The 24,258-nt window shown below is 39.9% G+C and overlaps 1 protein-coding gene across 1 annotated transcript in view; it reads right to left on the bottom strand.

Annotated features, from left to right (window-relative positions):
* col4a5 (collagen, type IV, alpha 5 (Alport syndrome)) overlaps positions 1–24,258 on the bottom strand; it is a 67,634-nt gene that overhangs the window by 16,294 nt on the left and 27,082 nt on the right. Inside the window, exons 2-29 of the mRNA XM_085263919.1 lie at positions 19,703–19,759; positions 16,487–16,576; positions 15,402–15,446; positions 14,940–14,984; positions 14,785–14,847; positions 14,606–14,659; positions 14,494–14,520; positions 13,375–13,455; positions 12,833–12,895; positions 12,702–12,737; positions 12,527–12,568; positions 12,316–12,408; positions 10,399–10,452; positions 10,184–10,240; positions 9,226–9,270; positions 9,075–9,128; positions 8,949–8,990; positions 6,265–6,358; positions 5,602–5,886; positions 5,362–5,451; positions 5,104–5,174; positions 4,595–4,786; positions 4,337–4,505; positions 2,075–2,167; positions 1,863–1,967; positions 1,570–1,667; positions 1,149–1,299; positions 949–1,062 (exon numbers count right to left, since the gene is read on the bottom strand). Coding sequence (XP_085120045.1) covers positions 949–1,062; positions 1,149–1,299; positions 1,570–1,667; positions 1,863–1,967; positions 2,075–2,167; positions 4,337–4,505; positions 4,595–4,786; positions 5,104–5,174; positions 5,362–5,451; positions 5,602–5,886; positions 6,265–6,358; positions 8,949–8,990; positions 9,075–9,128; positions 9,226–9,270; positions 10,184–10,240; positions 10,399–10,452; positions 12,316–12,408; positions 12,527–12,568; positions 12,702–12,737; positions 12,833–12,895; positions 13,375–13,455; positions 14,494–14,520; positions 14,606–14,659; positions 14,785–14,847; positions 14,940–14,984; positions 15,402–15,446; positions 16,487–16,576; positions 19,703–19,759 — 2,410 coding nt within the window. The remainder of the gene's footprint in view (positions 1–948; positions 1,063–1,148; positions 1,300–1,569; positions 1,668–1,862; positions 1,968–2,074; positions 2,168–4,336; positions 4,506–4,594; positions 4,787–5,103; positions 5,175–5,361; positions 5,452–5,601; positions 5,887–6,264; positions 6,359–8,948; positions 8,991–9,074; positions 9,129–9,225; positions 9,271–10,183; positions 10,241–10,398; positions 10,453–12,315; positions 12,409–12,526; positions 12,569–12,701; positions 12,738–12,832; positions 12,896–13,374; positions 13,456–14,493; positions 14,521–14,605; positions 14,660–14,784; positions 14,848–14,939; positions 14,985–15,401; positions 15,447–16,486; positions 16,577–19,702; positions 19,760–24,258) is intronic.

Genomic DNA, 24,258 nt, shown 5'->3' with positions numbered 1-24,258 from the left:
GTAAAGATGATTATTATGACTGTCCTCTTTTCATTTAGGAACAACATTTGAACTGTCAGGTTAACAATAATTTGAACATTTTTACTCTCCACTCCCCTGGGCGGTCAAGATTTTGAGGGGTTGTCCTGGTTCCCACTTCTGCAATATTGGAAACAGTGCTTCTGGATTTGCAAAGTAGGAAGGAGTGGTTCAGCTCCAGGGTTTATATACATAGAGTTTGCTCTATGTGTGCTTTTGGGTATATGACCACACCCCTAACCTGTGGGAAGCATTTTGGAAGAATAAAGTATTGGCGCCCAATGTTACAAGCTATTCGGTCCCTTTGTTCTAATAATCAGGGTTTGGGTCATATTGTAAGTTAGACTTACAGTCCAACGTTCTCCAGACTGGAGAATGTTGGATCCTCTGGGCACAGCCAAGGAGCAGAGTGTTTCTGATTCTATGGCTTCAGAAACACCACCGATCAGTGAACTCCATCTTGCACCAGAGTGATTTGTAATAGTGGCTAGGATGAGAATTATTTCTTTCAAGTCTGAGGCCATGTAGAACCTCAGCTGTACAGTAGATTCGCTACTTCTGGCTGGCAGTGAGTTACTGCTCCAAGTAAAGGGGTTCAAGAATTCTGGGTTACGTTCGAGAGTGGAGGAAACTCTAAGCTAAAGACTGACAGATAGACCAATGTGACGTCCGGTTGTCAGAGCTGAGCCTGAAAGTGAAGTAGTCAAATTATAGAAATAGGGTTGAGCAATGTTCCTGCTCTTGTTATCTGCCTGGGATAACTACTAAAATTCACCTGGATGAGGTGTCTCTTGCATATCCTACTAGCAGGAGAGCCCAGAGACAGAGCCTAGAGATCAGATTATGTCTAACATCTTAAACTGCTGACGGTAGAATGGATATTTTGTAATGCTGAGTTTTCTCTTTTCAGTCAAACCTTATGTGACTTACCTGGTGGTCCCATTGGGCCCGGAGGTCCTGGGAGACCTGGTGGGCCCGTTCCACCAAAAGAGGGGGGTCCAGGGGGGCCACGAGATCCAGGTGTACCAGGTGTACCAGGCTCACCTGCACAGACAGAGGATAAAGTATCAGCTCAAAGTTCTGGCCTGGTGTCATTTTGTTCTAAAACAATCACACAATCTAAAGAGTACCTTTGAATCCTGGAGCTCCATCAGCTCCAAGCCGTCCTGACAAACCGGGGTTACCAGGGAAACCAGGATCTCCCTTAGGCCCAGTGGAACCTTTAGGGCCCGGTGCACCCGTTAAACCAGGAGGACCAGGAAGTCCAAGACCAGGTTCACCCTGTCACACATATAACCAAAAAGAGCGTCAGGCACACAGGGAGGGGCGAACAGTACAGTTTAGGACAGAACAAGAGGCATTTAATGAAAGCTATTAATGCATAACAAAATGTGTTGCTTAGAGAAAATTGCTTAATATAAAAAATCTGTCATTTTCAAATTGTAAGGATTATTTTATCCTTGTTATTTTAGCCTTCTACAGATAATAATGTTAGTAAAATTGGTATACACAACTATCCAAATATATTAAAACATATATATACACACACACCTTTGGTCCAGGAAATCCCAGCTCACCGGGACGTCCATCTATCCCTGGTCTTCCTGGTCCTCCAGGGGCTCCTGGTTGCCCGCCAACACCCGGGAATCCTGGAGGAGGAAAGAAGTGAGTGTGAGATGAAGAAGGTAACAATGACACAAAAAGCAGAGAGTATGTAGGGAAGTACTCAGAAGAAGTTGTTAAAGAGAAGAGAATGTAAATAGAAGTGGACAAAGGAAGACAAAACAGCAGAGGTAGAAAGAGCAAAGGAAGACAGATAGAGAACAGTTTATCGCTATCTTTGCCTTTTGGTCCTGGAGGTCCTGGCAGTCCAATGCCTGGGATTCCGGGTTCACCCTTCGCTCCCGATAAACCGGGAAAACCAGGCTGTCCAGGCTGACCTGGTATACCTAACAAAGGGAAATGACCAAATTAGGCAATCAGGCAGCATGTATGTTACTTTAGATACTGTGAATGGAAAGTATATTATTTTACAACAAAATAGTGACTCGTGTACCTGGTGAACCAGGCTGCCCAGGCTCGCCATCCCGACCTCTTTCTCCTTTGGCCCCTTTCTCTGTCATTGTCTGACCAGGTTCACCCTTAGTTCCTTCATGATGACAAAATGCACAGATAAAAGGTTGGACGCTTTCAGTGAGCAGACAGCAGGAAAATTGGACAAGAAATGGATGTCAAATAGCCTGCGGGAAAAATCTATGTCCATTCTATTTTGCTATGTTTTCTTTAAGGTAACTTAAGTAAAATCATTTTCAAAGTTCAGTATCAAGACCTCTGCAGGAGATTTTAGGCAAGTTGTGGAAAGAAAACTTTTTGATGCAATGAACAGTACATTCCAACTCAGGCTATAGCTTGACGATATACTAAGCTTTAAAATTTTATAGCTAGAACCTCAGAGATAAATAATGTGAAAATATAAATTAGATCAACATATAATTTACTTTGCTGTATTGTGAGACACAGCACTGGTCTAATTTGGTAAGGTACAGTGGGGGAGATAAGTATTTGATCCTCCTAGAAGTCAAACAGAATTCTGGCTCCTATGGTTGGGTGTGTGCCCATGTGCACACGGATTACAGTCAATAAATAAGATACAGCTGATCTGAGTTTTGTGTATAAAGCACACCTGTCCACAGAATCTAAATTTTCCATTCTGACCTTTCCATCACCATGAGCAAAACGAAACGACCATTAAAGGACGAATGGGCTAAAGTGTTATATTAATTGTTGGTGATTATTAGGAAATGGAGGAAATCAACCTCAGCCTGGAGCTCAATACAAGGGGTAAGGATGATTATAAGAACGGTGATTGATTACAGGACAGGAGGAGCTTGTTAATGATCTGAAGGCAGTTGGGGCCACAGTCACCAAACACCACTGGTAACCAGTGTTGGGCAAGTTACTTATAGTTAATTATAGTTACTAGTTACTTCTTCAAAAAAGTAACTGAGTTAGTAACTGAGTTACAATATTCTAAAAGTAATTAATTACTTGAAAAGTAACTATTGCGTTACGTTTAACCCTCTGGGGTCCAGGGTATAACTGGCCATTTTAACTACTTTTGATTTTCCCCACATTTTACCTTTAAAAACTATTTTAAAGGTAAAAACTACTATATGATAACTTATGGCAAAGGGGTGGGATTAAATAAGTGTTTACTTCTTCCCACTCCCTTTCAACGTGTAAATGAATCAGAATGGTAGCAATATTGAAATGTACTGACTTTTGTATAGTATTTTTTCTCTCTTATTTTCTTTTCTAAATGTACCTGTATATTGTTTACATGGTTGAAATGAATTAACAATCAATCAATTTACTTTGCCTTGTTTGGTATCATCCTTTTCAGCACAACCTCACGTGTCTGAATTTACAGTTATGTTTTCATTTTGACATACTGTATTAACACAATTGATCTAAAATCAGACAAAAAACATAAAATCAGTGTAGAAAAAGTTATTTTTTACTGTAACAACCACAAACATGTTTAATGAATCATATTTAATAACTTTTAAATGCAAATATAAATTGTCAGTTTTAAAATCCTATGCACAAGTTTTGCAAACAACAAAGTTATTTGCATCCATTTACCTTTTACCTTGATTTAAAAAAACCATTTCAAACTATTTACAGAACAATCAGCTGTTCTGCATTCAATAAGATGCCACACAAATTATTTGTGCCACTCCAAAAAAATAATTTCTGTCCACTATAAAGGAGAACATCACAGCCTGATACCTGCAGGTCTGACAGCAGCAGGTGTATCACTCCTGTTTCTACCTGGAGACAGCAGCCGCCTCATTGCGCAGCTGCTTAAAGCTGTAGCGTCCAGATTACTTACAGCTACTTCCATGCAACTGATATAAGATGCGGTAAGCTGAACACAGTTTCAACCGTTTGTTTGTTGAAACATAGTAACGGACCGCATTTTCTTGTTAGTAACCGTAACGGCGTTGTAACGATACGAATAGTAATTAGTTAGATTACTCGTTGCTGAAAAAAGTAGCGCTGTTAGTAACGCCGTTACTTGTAACACCGTTATTCCCATCACTGCCTGTAACACACTGTGCTGTAATGGGTTGAAATTCTTGAGCAGGGAGACCCACAGGGGCCTATAATAATCGCTCCCCGGATATGCTACAGCACAACACATCAGGTAATTTTGTTTATTTTATTATGTATGACTAACTTGTATTTCATCACAATAGCTCTCACTGAATATCTATCTATATATATAAGGATAAACGTAAAATGATTTTTTTACCTGGTGCACCAACAGGTCCCGGTCTTCCTGAGACACCCTGGATACCTCTCTCTCCACGAGGTCCTGGATTTCCAAAGCCAGGAAGACCTGGGGGGCCCCTGTCTCCTGGATTACCAGGGAAACCTGGCTCACCGGGGAGGCCTCGTTCTCCTTTCACCAACAATGAGCCCTGTCACAGTTGGAAATACATTAGTTGGGGTTAGAGGGGTTTGGGTTAATTCAGATAAATAATGAACAGACTGAGTGGAAGTCACTCACAGGAGCTCCTTTAGGCCCTGGAGGCCCAGGGGCTCCGTCACGACCAGGCGCCCCGTCCAGACCGGGCAGACCAGGTGGTCCAGGGAAACCAGTGTCACCCTTCTCTCCACTCAAACCATTAACTCTGATGGGATCACCTGGATCTCCCTTCTCTCCATTTAGGCCGGGAGGACCTTGAGCACCAGGAGGACCCTGGAAAGGAAACAAGCAAGATGTCTTGATGCTCAATCATCCAGGTAAGGAAATCCCCCAAAATTGATTCAGTTTACCCAGACGTAGCCTTTGCAGTCGGAAAAACGTAAAACTCTACGTCCAGGTGAACAGAATCAATTTTTTGGGAAAGAAGCAAGAGCCAGGGAAGTCAAACAGAGAAATTAAATCAAAGAATATCAAAGAAATAATGGCGTTTATTATTTTTCTGATGAAAAAAAATCGTGAGCAACACATTAATTATATCAGTTCCACAATGATAATCACCACTTTTGGAAAGGAAAAGTAAGAATACTCACGCTGGGGCCGACAGAGCCAGGTGTTCCTGGAAAACCTCTGTCTCCCTTGAAACCTTGGATGCCAGGAGGTCCTGATGAAGAAAACAAGAGGGACCATAAAAACATCTGTCCTGAGGTCTACTAAACTTCAGTGTCTTTATTGTCACATTTAATGTCATTACTGAAGGACCACCAAGCAATTTTAATCTGCTACTGTGGATTCAGGAAAGTTTGTTAATATCACCTGACGGAAACAAAACTTTGGGGGAGGGGTCTTACCAGGAAATCCAGGAGGTCCTGGAGGTCCTTGAGGTCCAGGGATGGGATTGACACTTCCTAGGCAGTTCACACAGGTGTCACCTTTCTCACCTAAAAACACGATCAGATCATTAATGTCACTTTTTTCTGCAAAAGGCTGCAGGGGGAGACCGTCTTATGCACTTCTTTGGGAGATTGGGTGATATTTCAGCAATCTGACAGGAGTTATTTATTTTGATTCTATCTTAGACATTTCCCCACCTTTCTGTCCTATCTCTCCAGGGAAACCTCTTCCTCCTTGTGCACCAGGAACCCCAGGAAGTCCTGGTATGCAGTCTTGACCTGAGGAAGTGCCTGGAAGTCCACGGGGCCCTGGCGGACCAGGGGATCCAGGAGACCCTGCACGACCTGGGGGGCCTGGCAGAAAGTTTCCTGGAGGGCCAATCTCTCCCTTCTGACCTCGCTCTCCTGGGAAACCTTGAGGTCCAGGAAAACCCCCACTACCGGTTCCTGTGAATCCCGGTTCTCCTGGAGGGCCTGTCAAACCTGGAGAAAGGAGGTTGACGTTTCAGTGTTATTTGGTTTGTTTTTTTGCGAAAGATAATCAAAAAGTAAATCTCAAAAAATGGTCTTATTCAGCCAAAAGCAAAGAAGGGCCATTAACTAATTTACATAATTAATAATTGTATCCCTTTATTTCCTTTTCAGTAACCCTAAATTATTCAATTTATCCCAACCTTTCCCCTAAATGTATTATTGTATTTTTAATCTGTTATTCTAGACCTACACCAGTGCATTTAGGTTGCACCATCTCATCTATAATGTCTGTTTTTGAACTTAAATTTGGTACCCGGTATAAACTAGCTTTAAAAGTAATGCAAATAATAAGTATGCTTGTTATGTGCCTGTGTGTTTTCAGCTCACCTTGTACTCCTCTGTCTCCTTTGAGTCCAGGTGTTCCAGGTAAGCCAGGTTCACCTTTAGGCCCCACCTGATTCCCTATTGGCCCGCCAATCACCTGATGGGATGTTAAAAAGAATTAAGTAAATTCACAAGACTCACATGGACTAAACTATACAAAACTTTGCAAATATCCTTAAATCTTTTTTTGTAATATAATTTTTAAAATAAAAATATTTTAAAAACTACAAGAGAATAAATATAAAATACGACAACAGACTATTGGACCTAAATCAAAGACTATGATAAATATCACCTCCTTATGGAAACTTTCCTCTTTTTAAAACACTTCCTTATTTTAAGCTGTGTTTTTAAAAATGTAAAAAAAAAGTCTCATAATTACAGTTTTCTCACGGTTAGCAGGACTAGTGGACTTTGTACACTGAATAGTCATCCTTAATGGTTCATTTTCCATTGGGAGTGGGTAATTCGTATCACACACACACAGTTTAAATGTTTTCCGTATTGCACAGTTGAAAATAGAGTTTCTTTTTGCCGGTAATTAAAAAAAAACAGTGGCTGAAAGCACTGTAAACAACAGTAGACTGGTGCATAACAAGCAAGCAAATAATGCAGAAAATAGAGATTTGAGACCGTTTTGACCGATCGGCCCGATTTTGGCCTTCATCGTGCGTCGTGCATCGTGTAGTATACGTGGGGTAACAAGAAGCGATTAACACCTCACGACGAGCTCCCGATCATCAATCGCTTGGTCGTGAGGATTTCAAACAGCGACCGTCGTGAGGGTGTCACCGCAGTTTCTCACACTGCGCACGCGCAAACACAAATGTCAGCGAAAAAGACGGCGCAGCACGGCTGTGCAGCGTGTGATCTGGACACAAGCGATGGAGGCACAACTTGTAGAACTTTGGAAAGCTCATCCGAGCCTTTTCGATGTGGCCTCACAAAATTATCACGAACACAACAACCGTGAAAATAGTTGGATCTACACTGCTGCTCAATCACAGCTGCCTGATCATGTTTTTCATTAGCAGTTTAGCAAAGTTGATGGTGGTGGTGTGTGTGTGTGAGTGAAAGACAGAGAGAGCGAGTGACAGAATTTCTGTTATAACCTTCATTTTATGGACGCACAGTGTGAGCACTCAGGTCGCATCAGAGCATCGGGCCGTATAGTGTGAGACCCTGCATCGTGACCTATGAACTTCTAACCCCTGCGAGTCAATCGTGCAGTTTGAGCAGGAGCTGAATCGCGCGACTGACAAAATCGCACAGTGTGAGCGCGGCATAAGAGGGAATTCATGACGATGTTTATCAAATGTGAAGCTTATTTTTGATCTTCTTTGCTGCTGGCTCAGTTAATTTGGAGAGTGACAAAACCTGCAGCATCAGAATCTGTGAGATGTCGGCTTTCAGCTCCGACGGCGTGTCATTGGGTGAGAAAGCCAACATCTCACTGATTCTGATGCGTCGGGTCCGCGCTTTGTGTTTACGTCTTTGTGGAATCCGTTTACCTGCTCTCATTTACTGTTTTAGCTGTTTGGTGGTTGTTGAAATGAAAGCTTTAACCTGAGATTCTTAAGTTTCTGGCAAAATACATTTATATTTAAAAATCAATTCAGGATCAACCTAAAATCAATTTTAATTGGAAAATCAATAATTAAAACCCAGCCTTACTGTATAGTAACCATCAAGTATAGGTTGCCATGGAAATATTAAGCTGTCTGCATGTAATTCACTGTGAGTTTTTTTTCTGCCACACGCTGCGAATGCATCACTAACCCCGGAGATTCAGACTCGTCAGACCATTGCCCAAAAGGTGGCAGTGCTACGAATTTATTCCACCAGCTGAAAAGTCATCACTGCAAAATTAAGACCATCTTAAACTCCACGTGCAAATGTCTCCTAACACACCAAAGAAAACTTCAAATAAACCAGCTGTGATACGAGCTACCAGCTATCAGCAAGACGAACAGAGAAAAACGGCACGATTCCATGTTATTGTTTATCGAACGTGAAACAACTGTTTCGGTCCTCTTTTGAATTTTGGTCGTGGTTTGGTTAGATGAAGCTGAGTGACCTCATGGATTCTTGTTTGTGTTTAGGCACATTTTGTGAAATTATATAACTGTTCTTTTAATTGTTTTGTCGTTTTCATTGTGTTTAGTGGTTGTAGAGATGGTTTATATGAACTTCAGGTGAAATTCAGAGGTCTCATCCCTTTTGCCCCCAATACTGGGAGCGTTGGGGCTCAAGACATATCATGTATAGTGATACAGCCAAAAAATATTGTGATATTAGATTTTTCCTCATATCGTCCATCCTATTTTCCATTCCACTCCTGTGTCCTGTGATCATGCGTTTGGGTCCTTATCTTGCCTGCCACGCAGCCGACTCTGACAGCTATGCTTTTACTGCACTGACAGTGTGCTTGGGCTCACTAACAATGAATCAGTGGATCAAAGTCTGGTGGCACTTTTCAAAATCAACTACAAATAAGTGAATAAGCCTCAAATGTCCAAGGAAAAATGGTTAATTTCTTTATATTTTTGAAGCAAACTACAAAGAAATGAAGAATGGCTTGGGATATTTGCACAGCATTGTATTTATAAGTAGACAATGAAATGGTGCTAAGAGTTCAAGTGTAAGACAAATATTCCACAAATAATGAAATATAAATTCTCATTCACCTGCCCTGGTGGACCCGGGAATCCACGATCACCTTTTTGTCCCTGAAATGAGAAAGAGTGATATTTACACAGTTCGTGGCATTACTGTTTGACTCGTAGAATTCAAAATACTCAGAAGAAACTTACTGTCTCACCATCCCTCCCTGGAAGACCAGGCTGGCCTGTCTCTCCAGGGGCCCCCTGAATGTGACAAAAAGCAATACAAGAATGTTAGGAAAAGGTTATAAGACATTTTAGAAAAGGATTATAAATTGTGCAGTTTGTCGGCAGAACTCACTGGGTATCCTGGAGAACCAGGATCACCATCTTTGCCTGGTTTTCCCTGCAAAAGGGGGTAAAAAACATGGTGATCAGGCTTTGCACCAATGGGGACATCTCCAGAGTTGAATACTGAAGCATTACAAAATTGGCAAAAACTGCACATCCTCCAGTGGCCACTAGGGGCTGACTCCCAAAGGGAGTCAAAAATTCTAAGATTGGCTCCCTTCTTAAAATGTCCAGTTTTACAATAATAAAAATTACATTCATACCTCTGTTAAGTATAAATATTTAACTCATTCACTTGAGTTAGGCCTGTGGTCAGGTTGACATCCCAACACATGCAACTGGAGTCAATAGGTGTCTGCAAGGTCTTGTTCATCATTTTAAAACGTTACACCGGACTTCATGACTGTGTGCACAGTAGAATAATGTGTATGCGTATTCACATCTATGAAGAGCTGTTTGAAGGTTTACCCGGAGTTTTGGGCTTATTGATAAGGTTTCAGTATGTCTTTAAAAGGCTTGGAGAACATGTTCTACGAATACATACTGAACATACAATCTGGTAACAGTCAAATGAACCCTGCGTCATAGATCCCCTTTGGTCTCTTCTTACTGCTTCAACCCAGGAATTCAAGCTCTGCTGTGTCTTAGCAGTCTTGAAGGAATGACATGTACAAACTGAAATAATGGCAAATATGTTTGAGAGTTCCCTCTTTGCAGAAAGTTTCACACAAAAAAGCTGAGAGAAACCCTGTAAAATAGTCAGATTGTTTGAGAAAGTTGGGCAACACCTTTCCTCTTTGCCTAAACCAAATGTCAGAGATGAGGTTCCAGACACTCTTGCACTTGTACACATGTTGAGGGCTTTAGAATTGAGTTTACCTTTGAGCAACAGACATATTTTAGCAGCATAGGGGCGATTACGTAAGTTTAGTGAAAGGATTTGCTTGAAATTCCAGAGCTGTACTTACTCGTTTTCCCAGCTCTCCTGGTTCTCCCTTTTCTCCTTTCTGCCCACCATAGGGACCCTACAGTGAGATAAAGAGACATATAAACACCACAGTCACCATCAAGAGCACTAGATACTCCACTTCTTCCAACTTGCAACTTAAATGTTTTGTCTGTTTTCTGGAGGGACTTTTAATGTGTGGAGGTAAATTTGGTTCAGGGGACCAGAGATACTTACAGGAGGTCCCGCTAAACCCGGATCACCTTTAGGGCCAGGAGGTCCTTGGTCACCCTGCAGAATAAAGAGAAAAAATCAGAATCAGTGCAGAACGAGTTTAGAGTTTGAACCAAATCTATTTGGCAAGTCAATTAGTCTACGTTCACACTGCAGGTCTTAATGCTCAATTCAGATTTTTTGATCAAATCCGATTTTTTTGTCTGCTTGTTCACACTTCAACTAAAACGTGCTCCTGTGTGAACACTCAAAGCGGCCCACATGCGCAAAAGCAGACGTCACACACAACGCGCTCTTTTTAGACCCAGACCAAACAGTACTGTTTGACTGATGGCCCTTAATATAAATACTTGTTTTGGACTTTACGTTTCCCAATTTTGCTTTAAGTTATAAAGTTATTTTGTTATTTACATTTGGCCTAATAATGATCCTTATTGCTGTTTTAGAGGAGTGGTGCTTCAAAGGATAGTTGCAGATTTCTGTCAGAATCTGCAGATTATACAGTACAAATAAAATGTTCACGTTTCTCCAACATTGTCTTCCCAACAGTTTCACTAACATCTACACTGGATGGCCAGGAAGTGTTCACGATGTCTTATCGGGTACTTCTCCAGAGCTGATAATTGCCGTCTGTCTTGTGTCAGTGACGTAAAAGACGGATTTAATGCGACATGACCGTTCAAACAGCAGTCGCTTTCTAAAACATCGGATATGTATCGGATTCAGTACCACATACGAAAGTGACCCAGATCGGATTTGAAAATATCGGATTTGTGCCGTTCACACTGTCATACCATGATATGTGTCGCATAGGGTCAAAAAAGTCGGATTTGATGCGCTTTCGCCTGCTGTGTGAACGTAGCCTTAGTCCCTCTCCTCTTCAGTCTGGAGGCTGTGCTTCAGTCCAATTTAAATGAGCTTTGACTTAAAGAAGATGTCAGTGTTTGTGGATAATGTTAAATGTGGTTGCTTCTTTTTCTTTTTTACACAGTAGAGCTTCAACCTGCATTTGCAGCTGGCAAATTGAAATGTGTTCACAGATAGTGATTTCTGCGAGTGTTTCTGTGTTTTTCAGCCTTGACTTTTGCACACAGAGATTTCTCCAGATTCTCTGAATCATTTTAATATTATGTACGGTAGATAATGAGATATTCAAAGCTTTATTCTGAAATAAGCCCACCAGATGTAGTTTCAGATGTATTTTTTTGCATATAAACCCGCCCATCTGTCTGTCTAAGAGGCTCTTTTTATACCACATCATTTTACTGACCTCTTGTCAATCAGTGAGTCCAATTAGTTGCAAAATGTTACTCCAGCTGTTGCTTTTTAATGCCACTTACTTTTCCAGCCTTTTGTTTCCCCTTCCCATAGTTTTTGCAATGTGTTGCTGCCATCAAATTCAAAATGAACTAATAATTTGTGTCATAATAATGTCTCAGTTTAAACATCTGGTACGTTGTTTCCGCAATTTATTTACATTTTACACAATGCCCGCCTGGTGTTTTTTATTTCTTTACTGAATGAGATGACTAAATATGATTGGCAGGCATAGATACTCTCTGCTGCCATCATGTGGCTGTGATTTATTACTCTGGCGTAAACTGGTTTTTATATATGTTCACACACATTTAATACATTTTTATGAGCAATGATTAGGTACTGCCAAGATGAGGCATTTTGATACAATGTAAAATACATGCATTATGGAAAATATGAATGACCTTTTTCATATATATGGAAAATCTGTTAATAAAGCGAGTGACTGCCACCTGTCAGCAAGAGATACTGAGTTTTAAACTTGGTTTAAACAGCCTACGTTGTAAAATCTCTCTATTTAAAATCTAATTTTAGTCTCGTCAGTCCTCATTTCTGTGGCGAATGGAATACTTCACCACTTTCATGCCTTTAAAATAGTTATACCTTGTCTCCTCTCTGAATTTCAGTCTCAGCCGGCTTTGTCTGCTCCCCAACCTGTCCTGGAGGACCAGGAGGTCCTTGCAAACCTGGGGCACCCTATGGTCACGGCAGGGAAAGAGTGGCAGGTTTAGTAATTCAGTAAAAGCTCTGAGAAGACAAGCTTGAGGCAGAGACTGAACATAACTCTAGTAAAAAAAAGTGACGATTATGGTACCTTTTCTCCTTTGGGTCCTTGGAAATTCAAACCCATATTCCCCTGTTGAGAAAAAACAGAGGGAGGCTGTCACTTCAGGCTCAGTGGAGTATATTTCATGACCAAGAATAGTTCAAAATGTATTATCATTTTGTCTTTATTTACTAAAGATCAGTTACAAAGTGTCTGATCTCACCTTAGGCCCGGGTGGACCAGGAGCACCTGGACGACCCTGAAAAACAAACCGAGAAACAGTTGGCCTTCAATCTGATGCTATTTGTGCAACTTTGATGAAAAAAGGTTTACGCTGTAGCAGCTTCTCTTTACCTCAAGGCCTCTGGGTCCTGGGGGACCTACCGGACCTTGTATACCTGGAGGTCCAGGTCGGCCCTGTGACATAAAAGGAAAAAGATGTACAGACAATTGGTAAAACATACAGTTTAAAAAAACCTAAACATTTTCATCCTTTTGCTTCTGTTTGAGTCTGTGAGCATTTCTGTGAGTGTGTGAGAAATTACAGTCCTAGCTCTAAAAATGCTTCCATAAGCACCAACAAATAATGTCAATAATTATAAATACAGCAGACACCTTGATATGTGATGGCTTTATGTTTATAATATCAGTATTGGTCATATTTCAGCTTATAAATGATCAAAATTAAACAGATTTTCATTTGTCGCATTATTAAACAGACCGGTTTGACACCTAAAGGTCAAGTTGTGTTCATTCATTCATTTTGTTTTGTTTTTTATACACACATCATTCTGACTTACGTATTTGAAAAGTTTTGAATCTGCACGTGAATTTAATTAAATGTGTAAATTAGCTTTGGCAGCACAGTGTTTCTAAAAGGAGAATATTTCACTCACAGGACCTCCTGGCAAACCGGGTAAACCCATTGCTCCTTTCTCTCCGAAACGATTGGCGGAGATAACATCACCTGGGTCTCCCTGCAAAGAAAAGAGAAAGAGATGCTCAGATATACATTTGTCTTCATAAAGGGAAAGAACCTGAGGGGAAAGAAGGAAATGTTGCTTCTGAATATCAAACAATGTCAAAGAGCACCATCTAGTGGACAAATACAGCAAAAACTCAACTTGACATCAGTAAAAAAAAAAGTTTAAAAAAAATGATAGAAATTGATTTTTATAGAAACCTAAAGGAGAGGCAGTAGTAGAGCTTTCACATCTGTGTGTTTCACAGCAAACACTGACAAATAAATTAGCGAAACTCTTATTTGTTTGTTGTTGTGTTGTGTTTTTTGTTTACATGAATAAAAAAATTATTTTCCATGGTTTCATTTTCAAAACAGAACTTTTTAAAAAAATGTGTAATGTTTATTTATTTGTAATTGGCTTCCTGGTCCTTTCCTTAGAAGCCCCGTCTTTGGCCTTTTAAACCTGGACGTGGTTTTAAACCTGGACGTGGATGTGTGGTTTGTAAAACCACACATCCACACATGTATTTTTCTACATTTCCCCAGTTGTGAAGGGAATTTATATTTACTCCATTAAGTAAGAGTTAAATTAAGGTCTACCAGCCATAACAAGTTCAAAGCACAGTCAAGTCAACATTTCAAATTAGAGTCTGAGTTGTGTGGTGCTTGTAAAGCTGTGGATATATCAGCCTACAGTGAGATAGAAATCTGTATATTAGTGCAGAAATTGCTGACATATCATGTTTTTAATTCAGAACAATGAATGACAAGAATAACAAAGAAGTAGATTTAAAAGGATCTAAGATCTAAAATGATTATTTTACCTAAATGCAACAATTATTTTCATTGATTGTCATACAAATTATATTATAAATATGAGACAATAGGAAAGTAAGTGACAATCTGGTCTTCTTTTGTTTCTAGCTGGTGGAGGACATAACTTAAAAAATTGAATTCAAACCTTGAAAATTAAGTTATATTTTTTTAATCAATTTTTAACATTAAGAGCATTAGTAACAAAGTTACAAAATGTGTGTGTGCTGATTTTTACCTTTTGTCCTGGCAGACCAGGTGGACCCTGTAAATGAGTAAAATAGAAAAGTTTGTATAAACAAAGCAAAACCAGACAGATCACTGTGATGCTTCATCCTGTAATGACTCACTTGAAGTCCTGGCTGCCCAGGGATTCCTGGACTTCCTGGGAAACCCCTGTCACCCTAAAAAAGGAAAAGGAAAAAAAAATTGAAAGACAGATACGCTGAGTGTCAACATTCTTTTTTGGCTTTAAGAAATTTCTCTTCTACAACTTGCTTTATTGTTCATAGACATCTTTATTAGATACCTTTGTCCCATTGCAACCCGGCACTCCTCTTGGACCTGGAGGACCATCCTGCCCAGGTAGACCCTGATACACAGGAATTAAAACAGGAAGTTTAACCATAAATGCTGCATGATTTTAAGTTAGCTAGAATTATCTTAGCTCTTTAAATATCTCACTGGGAGTCCGGGTGTTCCTGGAAATCCTGGTGTTCCTGGAGGTCCCTGATAGAGAAGGGGGAAAAAAGAATGTGTCATTTAAAAGTTGAAATGTGAAAAAAAAGAATCCAGTGTTGAGTTTTTTCAGGACCTAGCTGACTGTTAAGGTACAATAAGGTAAAATGGGGGCACCTGCTGGCCAAAGTAGAGCATTACAACCCCAAATTATTCAGTGCTGAGAAAGCACTAAAAAGTCATCCTGTTTATTTAACCGGGGAAGAAAAAAACAGGTGAAATTTACCTACTTAAAAAAAATGTAACTACCTTTTATGTGTGTGTCTGTGTTTTTAAAAAAGCATAAACATCCATAAACTTCAATAAAAAAAAATCAATAAAATTATGGAGCCATGTCTTATGTTTCTCAGTGTGGCAACGACTCAAAATCCCTATGAAGTCTTTAGGAAAAATGGGGGAATTACTTACTCTAATTCCTTTTGGACCACCTGGTCCTTGAGGTCCATCACTTCCCTGAGAGAAAGAACAAATAAACAAACAAGAAAGCATTAATGATGAGCCTGATCATCTTTGACTCTACACTGTGAGCAGCATCAAAGACCAGTAACAGCCAAGTAATGAATCTACAGTAGTATTACTGTAGAAGTAATGGAAAACTTATTCATGTCCTTTACTTAAGTAAATATCCAAACAGGACTACTGTGAAAAACTAAACGTATAAAAGCTAATGTTCTCATGAAAATGTGCTTAAAGTTAACCATCAGAACCAGATTATACGCTAAAATCGATTCAACACTGCTCAGGATTTGTGTAAAGCTTTAGAAGTAAAAGCACTCAAATCGAGCCTTTACGGGATTACCACTGCGTGTGAGCAGCGTCGGCGACTGAAGGTTCTTATCTACGTCTGATATTATCCTACCTAGCAACCACCTAACAAAAGCCTAAAACTACCTATTTGTAGTGTTTATGGACCTGCAACACCTGAATGCTTTGTGTTACTTCAAATTTACAGTAACATCATATTCATATTAACCAAGCTGAATTATACACAAGTATATTATAACATTATCATGTTACATGGCAACCACCTGGCAGTGGCAAGCCATTAGTTTAACACTTATGCATGTTAAAAAGCATTATATCACTTTCAACAGCGCAAAGACGCCGAAGTCTGTGGGATTTTCTGTTGTATTTGATGCTTTGACAAACAAAAATGTATCTTATACTTATCCAGGGGGATGTGCAGAAAACCTTTTGACTGCAGGAAACATGCTTAATGCAGGAAAACATCATCTATACATGTAATGACATAACTACCTAAATATTTAGCAATTATTCACATTATTGTCCTAATTATTTAGTCAGTTTGTTGACCGACAGTAGCTTATAAAAAAATCATAAAAGTTACCCAGAGCCTTATGTTGGGGTTCTTGTATATGCACTGCCGCCATCCAAAGTCAGAAAATATCCCACGTCTCAAAAATTGATATATTCAGAGTTTCAATTCAAATCAGTTCCTTTTCTCTTCTCGTCTCCTTGCCCTACAAACCCACCTTCTCTCCTCTGGGCCCAATTGGTCCTTCTGGTCCAGGGAATCCTGGGACGCCTGGCTGTCCTGTCAAACCTGGGAAACCCCTTTCACCCTGCAAGCAATGACACAGTCAAACAATCATTTGTTTCATATTTAAAGACCAGATAAGTTTCAGATTTAATTTCAGTCTGGTCATAATAGAAAGGCAGAGTTATTTATAGCCTGTAGCTAGGGCTGCACGATTAATCGTTAGAAAATCGCGATCTCGATTCATACTTATGTGCGATCTCATTTCCAAATGACAACGATTTAAAAAAAAAAAAAAGACGACGATTGTACCGCATTTTGATTCGGGAAGTACTCTGCATGAAAACAAGCGCTCACTCTTCCTGCTCAACAAATGACAAGGGCGGAGCCTTATACCACGTGATACAGAAGCTGTGCCGTGTGATGCTAAAATTAGCAGGGGAAAAAACAACGGAGAGCACGCCAGGGATGACGAGAAAGTGACAGGAGAAAGTCCGTCCCGGTAAACCACCCAAACATCAATAACGGGAACCTTATACAGCGCTTCCCTATACCCGTCGAACTCCCGCAGGCACAAAGAAATTACGGAGGCTATCACTTATCACCTGACCAAAGATATGGCTCCCATCAACACTGTGCAAAACGAGGGATTTAGGAAAATGATCAACACCCTAGACAAACGTTACACAGTGCCGTCCCGCAACTATTTTTCTATTGTTGCACTACCTGCTCTATACACACAGCGTCGAGCAACGGTGGAGACGGAATTTCAAGCAGTACAACATTTTGCAGCAACGACAAAACGTGAGACATTTGTTGTTTTTATGTTTATTTATTGTTTTTATGTTCAGTCTCAACTGTTACGAAGTTGATGTGCAGTTAATAAGTGCAATAAATATTTATACTGGAAAAGAGAATCGTGAGAGAATCGTGATCTCAATTCTAAGCAAAAAAATTGTGATTCTCATTTTATGCAAAATCGTGCAGCCCTACCTGTAGCACATTAAACAACAGATGGTTTAGAGAGATGCATATTTACATTACACGTCTCCAAAAACCACAAAATGCATCAAAATCTGAAAGGTGTGTTTTGTTGTATTAACTAATTATTATGGACCCAGTGATGTAGTGGTCATTAAAATGTGTTTAATTTAGTTAAATGAATGATTATTCATCTAATAAATCATGACACTGCTCTCCCCTCTACATAAGCTTCCTTTATGCGTTAAAAGTATCTGTATTAGAATCTGCAATACAAGCCTGTGTTTACTTGGTTTTGGATCCATACCAAAATCTGCAGTATTGGACTATTATTCATAGAAATGAGAGGAGATTAAAATGTACTGAGAAAGATTGAAAACATATTTCACAACATGAAATCTGCTGTCTTGAGTTCTTGAATGCTTTCTCTTGATTACTGAGGAGTCTTTGCACTTTGAGGTGACAGTCGTTGTAATTTGGCTCTATGTGAATAAAACTGAACTGAGTTGAATTAAACGTGTGAGTGTGTTCTCCAACAGCCGAGGTGTTTCTGCGTAAATGAGGTGAAAACTTTGCCCGTCTTGGTATCTTGTCAAACATCAGCTCCTCCCGTCATCCAGCTCGTACAATCACAGGCAACAAAACACGGTGAAAGCCGGAAATAGAGCCAGGCTGCCTTTTAAAATATGTGTGAGCTTCAACAGCAAAATGTAAGATCCACAGAAACAAAATTCAAAAAAATCACAATTCATATTTCTGCTACTTTACTACATCTCTGTGTGTTATGATTCTGTGACATTATTTATTATTTAAAGACCCGTGTCCGTTATTTTGGCAACAGTGTTTCAGCCTGTGATAAGTCTGACTCAACTTAAATGCAGACTTCACTGTAAGACCGGCACTTGTCTGGTTATAGAGTAATAACAAAAAGAAGAAGATTTCATTAGTCATCCCAAGAAAAACTGTTCCCTGTGTGCGTGTTTTTTTTAAATATGTGTTGCTTTTAATTACGTGTAAGAAATCTATGAGAAATCGGGCCTTTGCTCCCTAACTCTGTGCCCTCAGTCGCAAGTTTCAGGTCAAAGTGAATACGTTCATTAATTGGACGGGAGTATTCAGGGTACACCCACTGGCTGTGCTGTCCAGAGATGGGCAGTAACGTGTTACTTGTAACGCATTACTGTAATCTGATTACTTTTTTCAAGTAACGAGTAAAGTAAGGGATTACTATTGCAAAAACGGTAATTAGATTACCGTTACTTTCCCGTAGGAACGCTGCGTTACTGCGTTACTAAAACCGTGATTTTTTTGCGAGAATGTCTCACGATAGTGACGTAAGCGAGTGCGCCGTTCGTGACAACAGCTGTGTGCAGATCAACAATGGATCACATATCGATTGTGAGAGAGTATGAGCGTGCAGCGTTTAAAGCGTGGAAGTACTGACCTTACTTTGAGTTTGATTCCATAAAAGTGACAAAAACATTAGCGTCCATCGTGCGTGGGAAGAAAACTTCTTTTTACAGCGAAAAAAAATCCTAAACTTCCAAGCAAGCACCGAGTGCGCTACCACGTAATGGGGAACTCACAGAGAAACTCGCGGATTCTTCCACTGACCGCGGCACACCTGCACCAGGGTGAACCTGCGCCTGCCGTACTCCTGCTTTACAGGTGAAAATAGAGCAACAGGACCCCTGAGTCTTTGACTTTATTTATTTTCTGCTGTGTTTTACTTGCATCTATTTGAAAGACTGAGTGTAAACACAAACAATATTTTATTTTATGTGCTGGAATGTGCAGAAAATAGGTTTAAATGTTAAACAAATTACTTCCAGTCAGAGAATGTTGCATATAATTACATTTTTGCTTGATGCATAAAGTTAAAAGATTAAAACTGATAAAACAAGTTAAAAAAGAGACTTTTCCATTTGATTACATTTTGTATGATGGATTATGCAGAAAAAGTAGAATTGGGCTGAAAGATCTATCGCTTTATCACCTCTTCAGGTTGTAAATCGTGTTTTTAAAAAGTAGCTAAGTAACTAAGTAATTAATTACTTTTGAAAATAAGTAATCAGTAAAGTAACTGGATTACTTTTTGGGGGAAGTAATCAGTAATTAGTTACTGATTACTTTTTTCAAGTAACTTGACCAACACTGGTGGTGTCCTCACATTCTCAACACGGTGGTTACTAGTAACACCCCACGTGTGATTGTGTGACACTGTGTTTACCTTTTCTCCTTTCACTCCACTGCAGTCACATTTGGATCCTGCACATCCATGGCAAGCCTGTTTAAAAAAACAAAACAAGAGAAAGACAAATGAGCGTCTTTGGACTTTTACTTAACCAAAAAAAAATCAGCGACATTTCCAACGATGAATAAAACTAGCAATTACATTCCAGTGTTCTGAAAATAGAGGCTCTAAAGTCACTTTTTCCAATTCCATAACAAGCGAAAGATTCCCAGGAACAGACACAAATACTTTGGAGGTTGCATCAGGAAGGGCATCCAGTGTAAGAGTCCACCAAATCAAACGTGTGGAGGAAGCAGGTAAAAGCTAGAAAGCAGCTTTCTGGGTTCTGAAAATGTGTCTGCCACGTCTCCTTTTTGTCCTAATTTCCTGCCAAATCTGCAGCCTCAGCCATGTAAAATCAGTCAAACTCCTTTCCAGAATTGTAAAACCAAACAGTAAATTTAGTAAACTTCAGCAAGTGCTTCAGCATGCCACCGGGGGGCGCTGCATAATTACACTTTGCACATTACAGCACATGTCTTCCCACAGAGGAACAGCAAGGTCAGCGGATTCACCTGCAGGTTTGTTTGCTGATGAGATCGCAGCTGCAAGGTCGGCGAGGCCAAACAGTACTCTAAACTCAAATCAAATAAAGCTTTTATCTCACAAAGAGCACGTTTATCTTCCAAAATATCTCACTTCTTCCCATCCGTTAGACTTTGGATTCACTTTTTGTGAAGGACTAAAGACTGAGAGAGTTAAGAAAAACTAGGAGGGAGGGAGGGAGGGAGGGATGGATGGATGGATGGGTGGAGTGGGAGTGCCAAGCTCCTGATTAACTTTTCCCATGCCTGTTGACACAGTGAATGCCAGACGGGCATCAATTGCACGCATGCCAGGCAGCCAGGCTGTGAGAAAGATGGAGAGGCAGAGAGCGCACGAGAGAGGACAGACGGGCGGACATTCTTCTGTGTCTGCAAAAACGTTTTCGTGTCCGTCTTTGAGCTGACGCTTTTCACGGTGTTCTCGTTTTACTGACACGGAGGGGACGCAGCAAACTCTGAGTGCATTTCCTGGTTCATCAGTTTATCATTAAGTCTAAGAAATCGGAAAGATTCTGGAATAAAAGGCAGTAAACATGCAAAATTGTCTTATTGTTATTGTTCTTAATTTAAACCTTCTTATTTGAATTTCTTCCCTGTAGGTTTTAGTCTTTGCAAGGAACTGAAGTAATGTCTTAAAAATGCACTGACATTTTGACTCATGTTAGCTGTTTAATAATGCAGATTTTGTGTCATTGTAAACTGATTTCATTCCTGTGATTTAGATTGTTGGCTTAAGAAAAACAGGCAATATGAGGTTGTGATATTTGTAACATTTTTTACTTTAAACTGATAAGGATCAGCTAATGTGTTGCCAACAGGGAAGTCACAGAATGCTATGCAACCCATATTATACTTGGTAGCTTGTTTAATTATCATTTACTGGCCATTACAAATTCAGATACCAAAAGGTTGACAAATAACTAATGCTGGGCGATAATATCGGCCCTGCCAATATATCGATCTGGCTGCAGTGCGATTGCACGGTCTTCCAAAGAGTATCGTGGGCCATGATGATCAGAAAAGCATCTGCCAATATGTGCAATCAAATACAACTGGAAATACAATATTCTAAGATCAAGTACCCACAATTAAGCCAACGTGGAACTGCAGCTCCTCTAATATCCACTCCATATGCGAGTGACTCCTCATAGACTCCAATAAAAACTAAACAGGTTTGATTTTTCTTTTTTTGAACAACTCTTTGATTTATTTTTGTTAAGACTAAAAAACAAGTCTGTTACTGACCCTTTCCCCCCTTTTTTAACTCGACCTTTTTCACTTCCACAAAGTGAAAGGGCCTGGGGTCAAAAATCAAGGCTATAAAATTGAATTTCACAATAATCTTTGGCACATTAAACCTCACACAGTTTACCGTTTGCATTTCTGTGTACACATTTAAAAACAGTGCATACATGTTTACATTACATTTGCCGCTTTCCAGTGTGTGTGTGTGTGTGTGTGTGTGTGTGTGTGTGTGTGTGTGTGTATAGATAATATGCCCTTGGTTATATAAAAATCAAGACAGTCCTACTATCCTGAGCTGCATGAAGGCCAAAGCAAGGCATTTGCATGATTTTATCTCACAACTGGTGCAAAGTGCTGTCTGGGATCACAGAGGGATCACCAGTAGACACACACACACATGCCTAAATACATCTGTGTGTGTCTCTGTGTACGTGGGGGTGTTTTTACAAGCCTTGAATCTCCAAATTAGCCTCTGGTCTGCTTCAGCTCAATGCCGTCTGTTCTCCCACGCCCATGCCTGCAGCTCAGGCTCCATCCTTCTCTGCATCCATCTGTTTTTCTCCACACTCATCCCTCTTTTCTCCACTCTCATTTAACCAAAAAAGCATGACCGAGCTTGCTTGCTCTTAAAATAACTGAAACACTCAGCTACTCTCGAATAACCTGGAGATGTCCACTTAAACCAGCAACAGAGCTGATTTGGACTTGGTTTGTTCTAGTACTAGTATAAGTGGACTATAAGTGAACTTTCAAACTAAATGTTATTTGACCTGTATGTCCTGCCTAATAAAGCCTTTTCTCATGTGCAGACTGAATTTGCAATTAATTATTAATGATTAATCTCTGTCTCTGTTCCACAGCATGTCTTTTGTCTTGCCTTCCTCCCCTCACCCTCAGACAGTGATGGCTGATGGCCGCCCCTCCCTGGTTCTGCTGGAGGTTTCTTCCTGATAAAAGGGAGTTTTTCTTTCCCACTGTCACCAAGTGCTTGCTTCTACGGGGTCATATGATTGTTGAGGCTTCTTTCTTATATTTTAGGGTCTTTACATTACAATATAAAGCACACTGAGCACACTACATAATTAACCATGTATCAAGATATCTGGGTATACTTCCACTACTCAGCCTTGTTGCTGTCTTTCCCAATGGTTGCTTCTAGTGTGCAACGAATGGACAGAAATTGCCTGCCACCAAAAATATTTTTCTTCTCATAGACCACCATTATACAAAAAAAACATTTACAAAACTGTCCAGCTAGGCTGCAAGGCTGCATATATATGTATATTTGCAAATAATAAAAACAAGCCTGGCAATCACTTGTGCAGTGATCCCTAAAAGAGTGGGCCACTTCCCCCAGCAGGGCTGTAAAAGTACAGCAGGTGGGTCAGGAGCAGTCATTTACAAAAATAAAAATGCTTTCATTTTAAATTTCATAATTACTTTTGAAATGATCATCTACCATTTATGATTCAGTATTTAACTAAAAACAATGTAAAACTAATTAATAAAAAGCTCTGATATTTATTTCTGATATTTATTTATCGCTCATTTGATCCAAAAAGTATCCAGTGACAAGATCAAAATGAATCAGAGAAAAGACAAAGAAAAGAAGTGCTTTAAATAAGTCTGGTGGGTTCATCAGAGTTTGGCACATAAAGTGTTCAATGTTCTTCAGAAAATGTTCAGATTTCAAATTTAACTGAAATGTTAATCCGGAAAAGGAAATTTGCCTTTCTCAGTGTAAAAGCTGTAAAGGTGGCCGAGATCTTCTTCTACATCCACGAACATGATGTTTGATTTCAAGTAACAGGTGTGTCCGAACACCGTCTGCCACTCTGCTGCCAGAAATCTTCACTTTATCACACAGAGGATGCCACTTATAAAGGTGTTTACTTTACAGCAAATGTGGCTAAAAACAAAGGGTGAACTAAGAAGAAACCAGGTGGCTTAAAAAAAAATCGGACTAAACGCAGCGTTAAAAGATCCTTCTCCCTTTACATGCTGTTCACTCCCTCTCTCTTTGCCCCCACAGCACTGAGGGGGCGTGTAATCCACTTAGAAAGGTCAGTGAACTGCAGATATTTGCTCTAGTCTTTCTTTCTTTTAACTCTCTTTTAACCCAGCTTAATTTTTCCCCTCACGCCAACCAAGCAACCAGACCTGAGCAGAGCTAAAGCTACCAGTGATCTCCACTGGAGGTCTGTATAGGACCAGAAAACTGCAGCGGTGCAGCTCCGACACTGAGAAGCAGGACTACCAGGAAACAGCACCAGACTGCAGTTAATGTAGCTCTTCCTAAAAGGAGACATAAAGGTCTATGAACAGTATTTACGACACATATTTTAACTGTGTTACGTATTCATAAATTCAGTATAAATGAAACGAATTGTGCTCTACTCTTTTGGAGCACTATGTGTGCTACTTTAATGCTTAAATTTGCCTATTTTCATGTGAATCTGCACATAAATGCACATAAAGTTCCCAAAAAGTAAAAAAGTGAGTTAAAGTAGGTCAAACGTATTTATTCAGCACCTTTCAAGATAAACAACACAACGATTCTAAAAGTACATTCACAGGTGTGTACAAAGTGATGGACACACGATCCAGGTGAGATTGGGTGAGTTGACAAGGAGAAAGAGGAGGAGGAGGAAGGAAGGCACGTACCCGAGGATTAGACTGGCGAGACTGGAATTCCCCCCGACA

This window comes from Mchenga conophoros, linkage group LG3, assembly GCF_057382185.1.
Source record: "Mchenga conophoros isolate Kocher_MC1m ecotype Shallow Benthic linkage group LG3, M_conophoros_male_GT1.1, whole genome shotgun sequence".
Lineage (NCBI taxonomy): Eukaryota > Metazoa > Chordata > Actinopteri > Cichliformes > Cichlidae > Mchenga > Mchenga conophoros.
The sequence above is the reverse complement of the archived record's forward strand: the minus strand, read 5'-3'. Positions and strand labels throughout refer to the sequence as shown.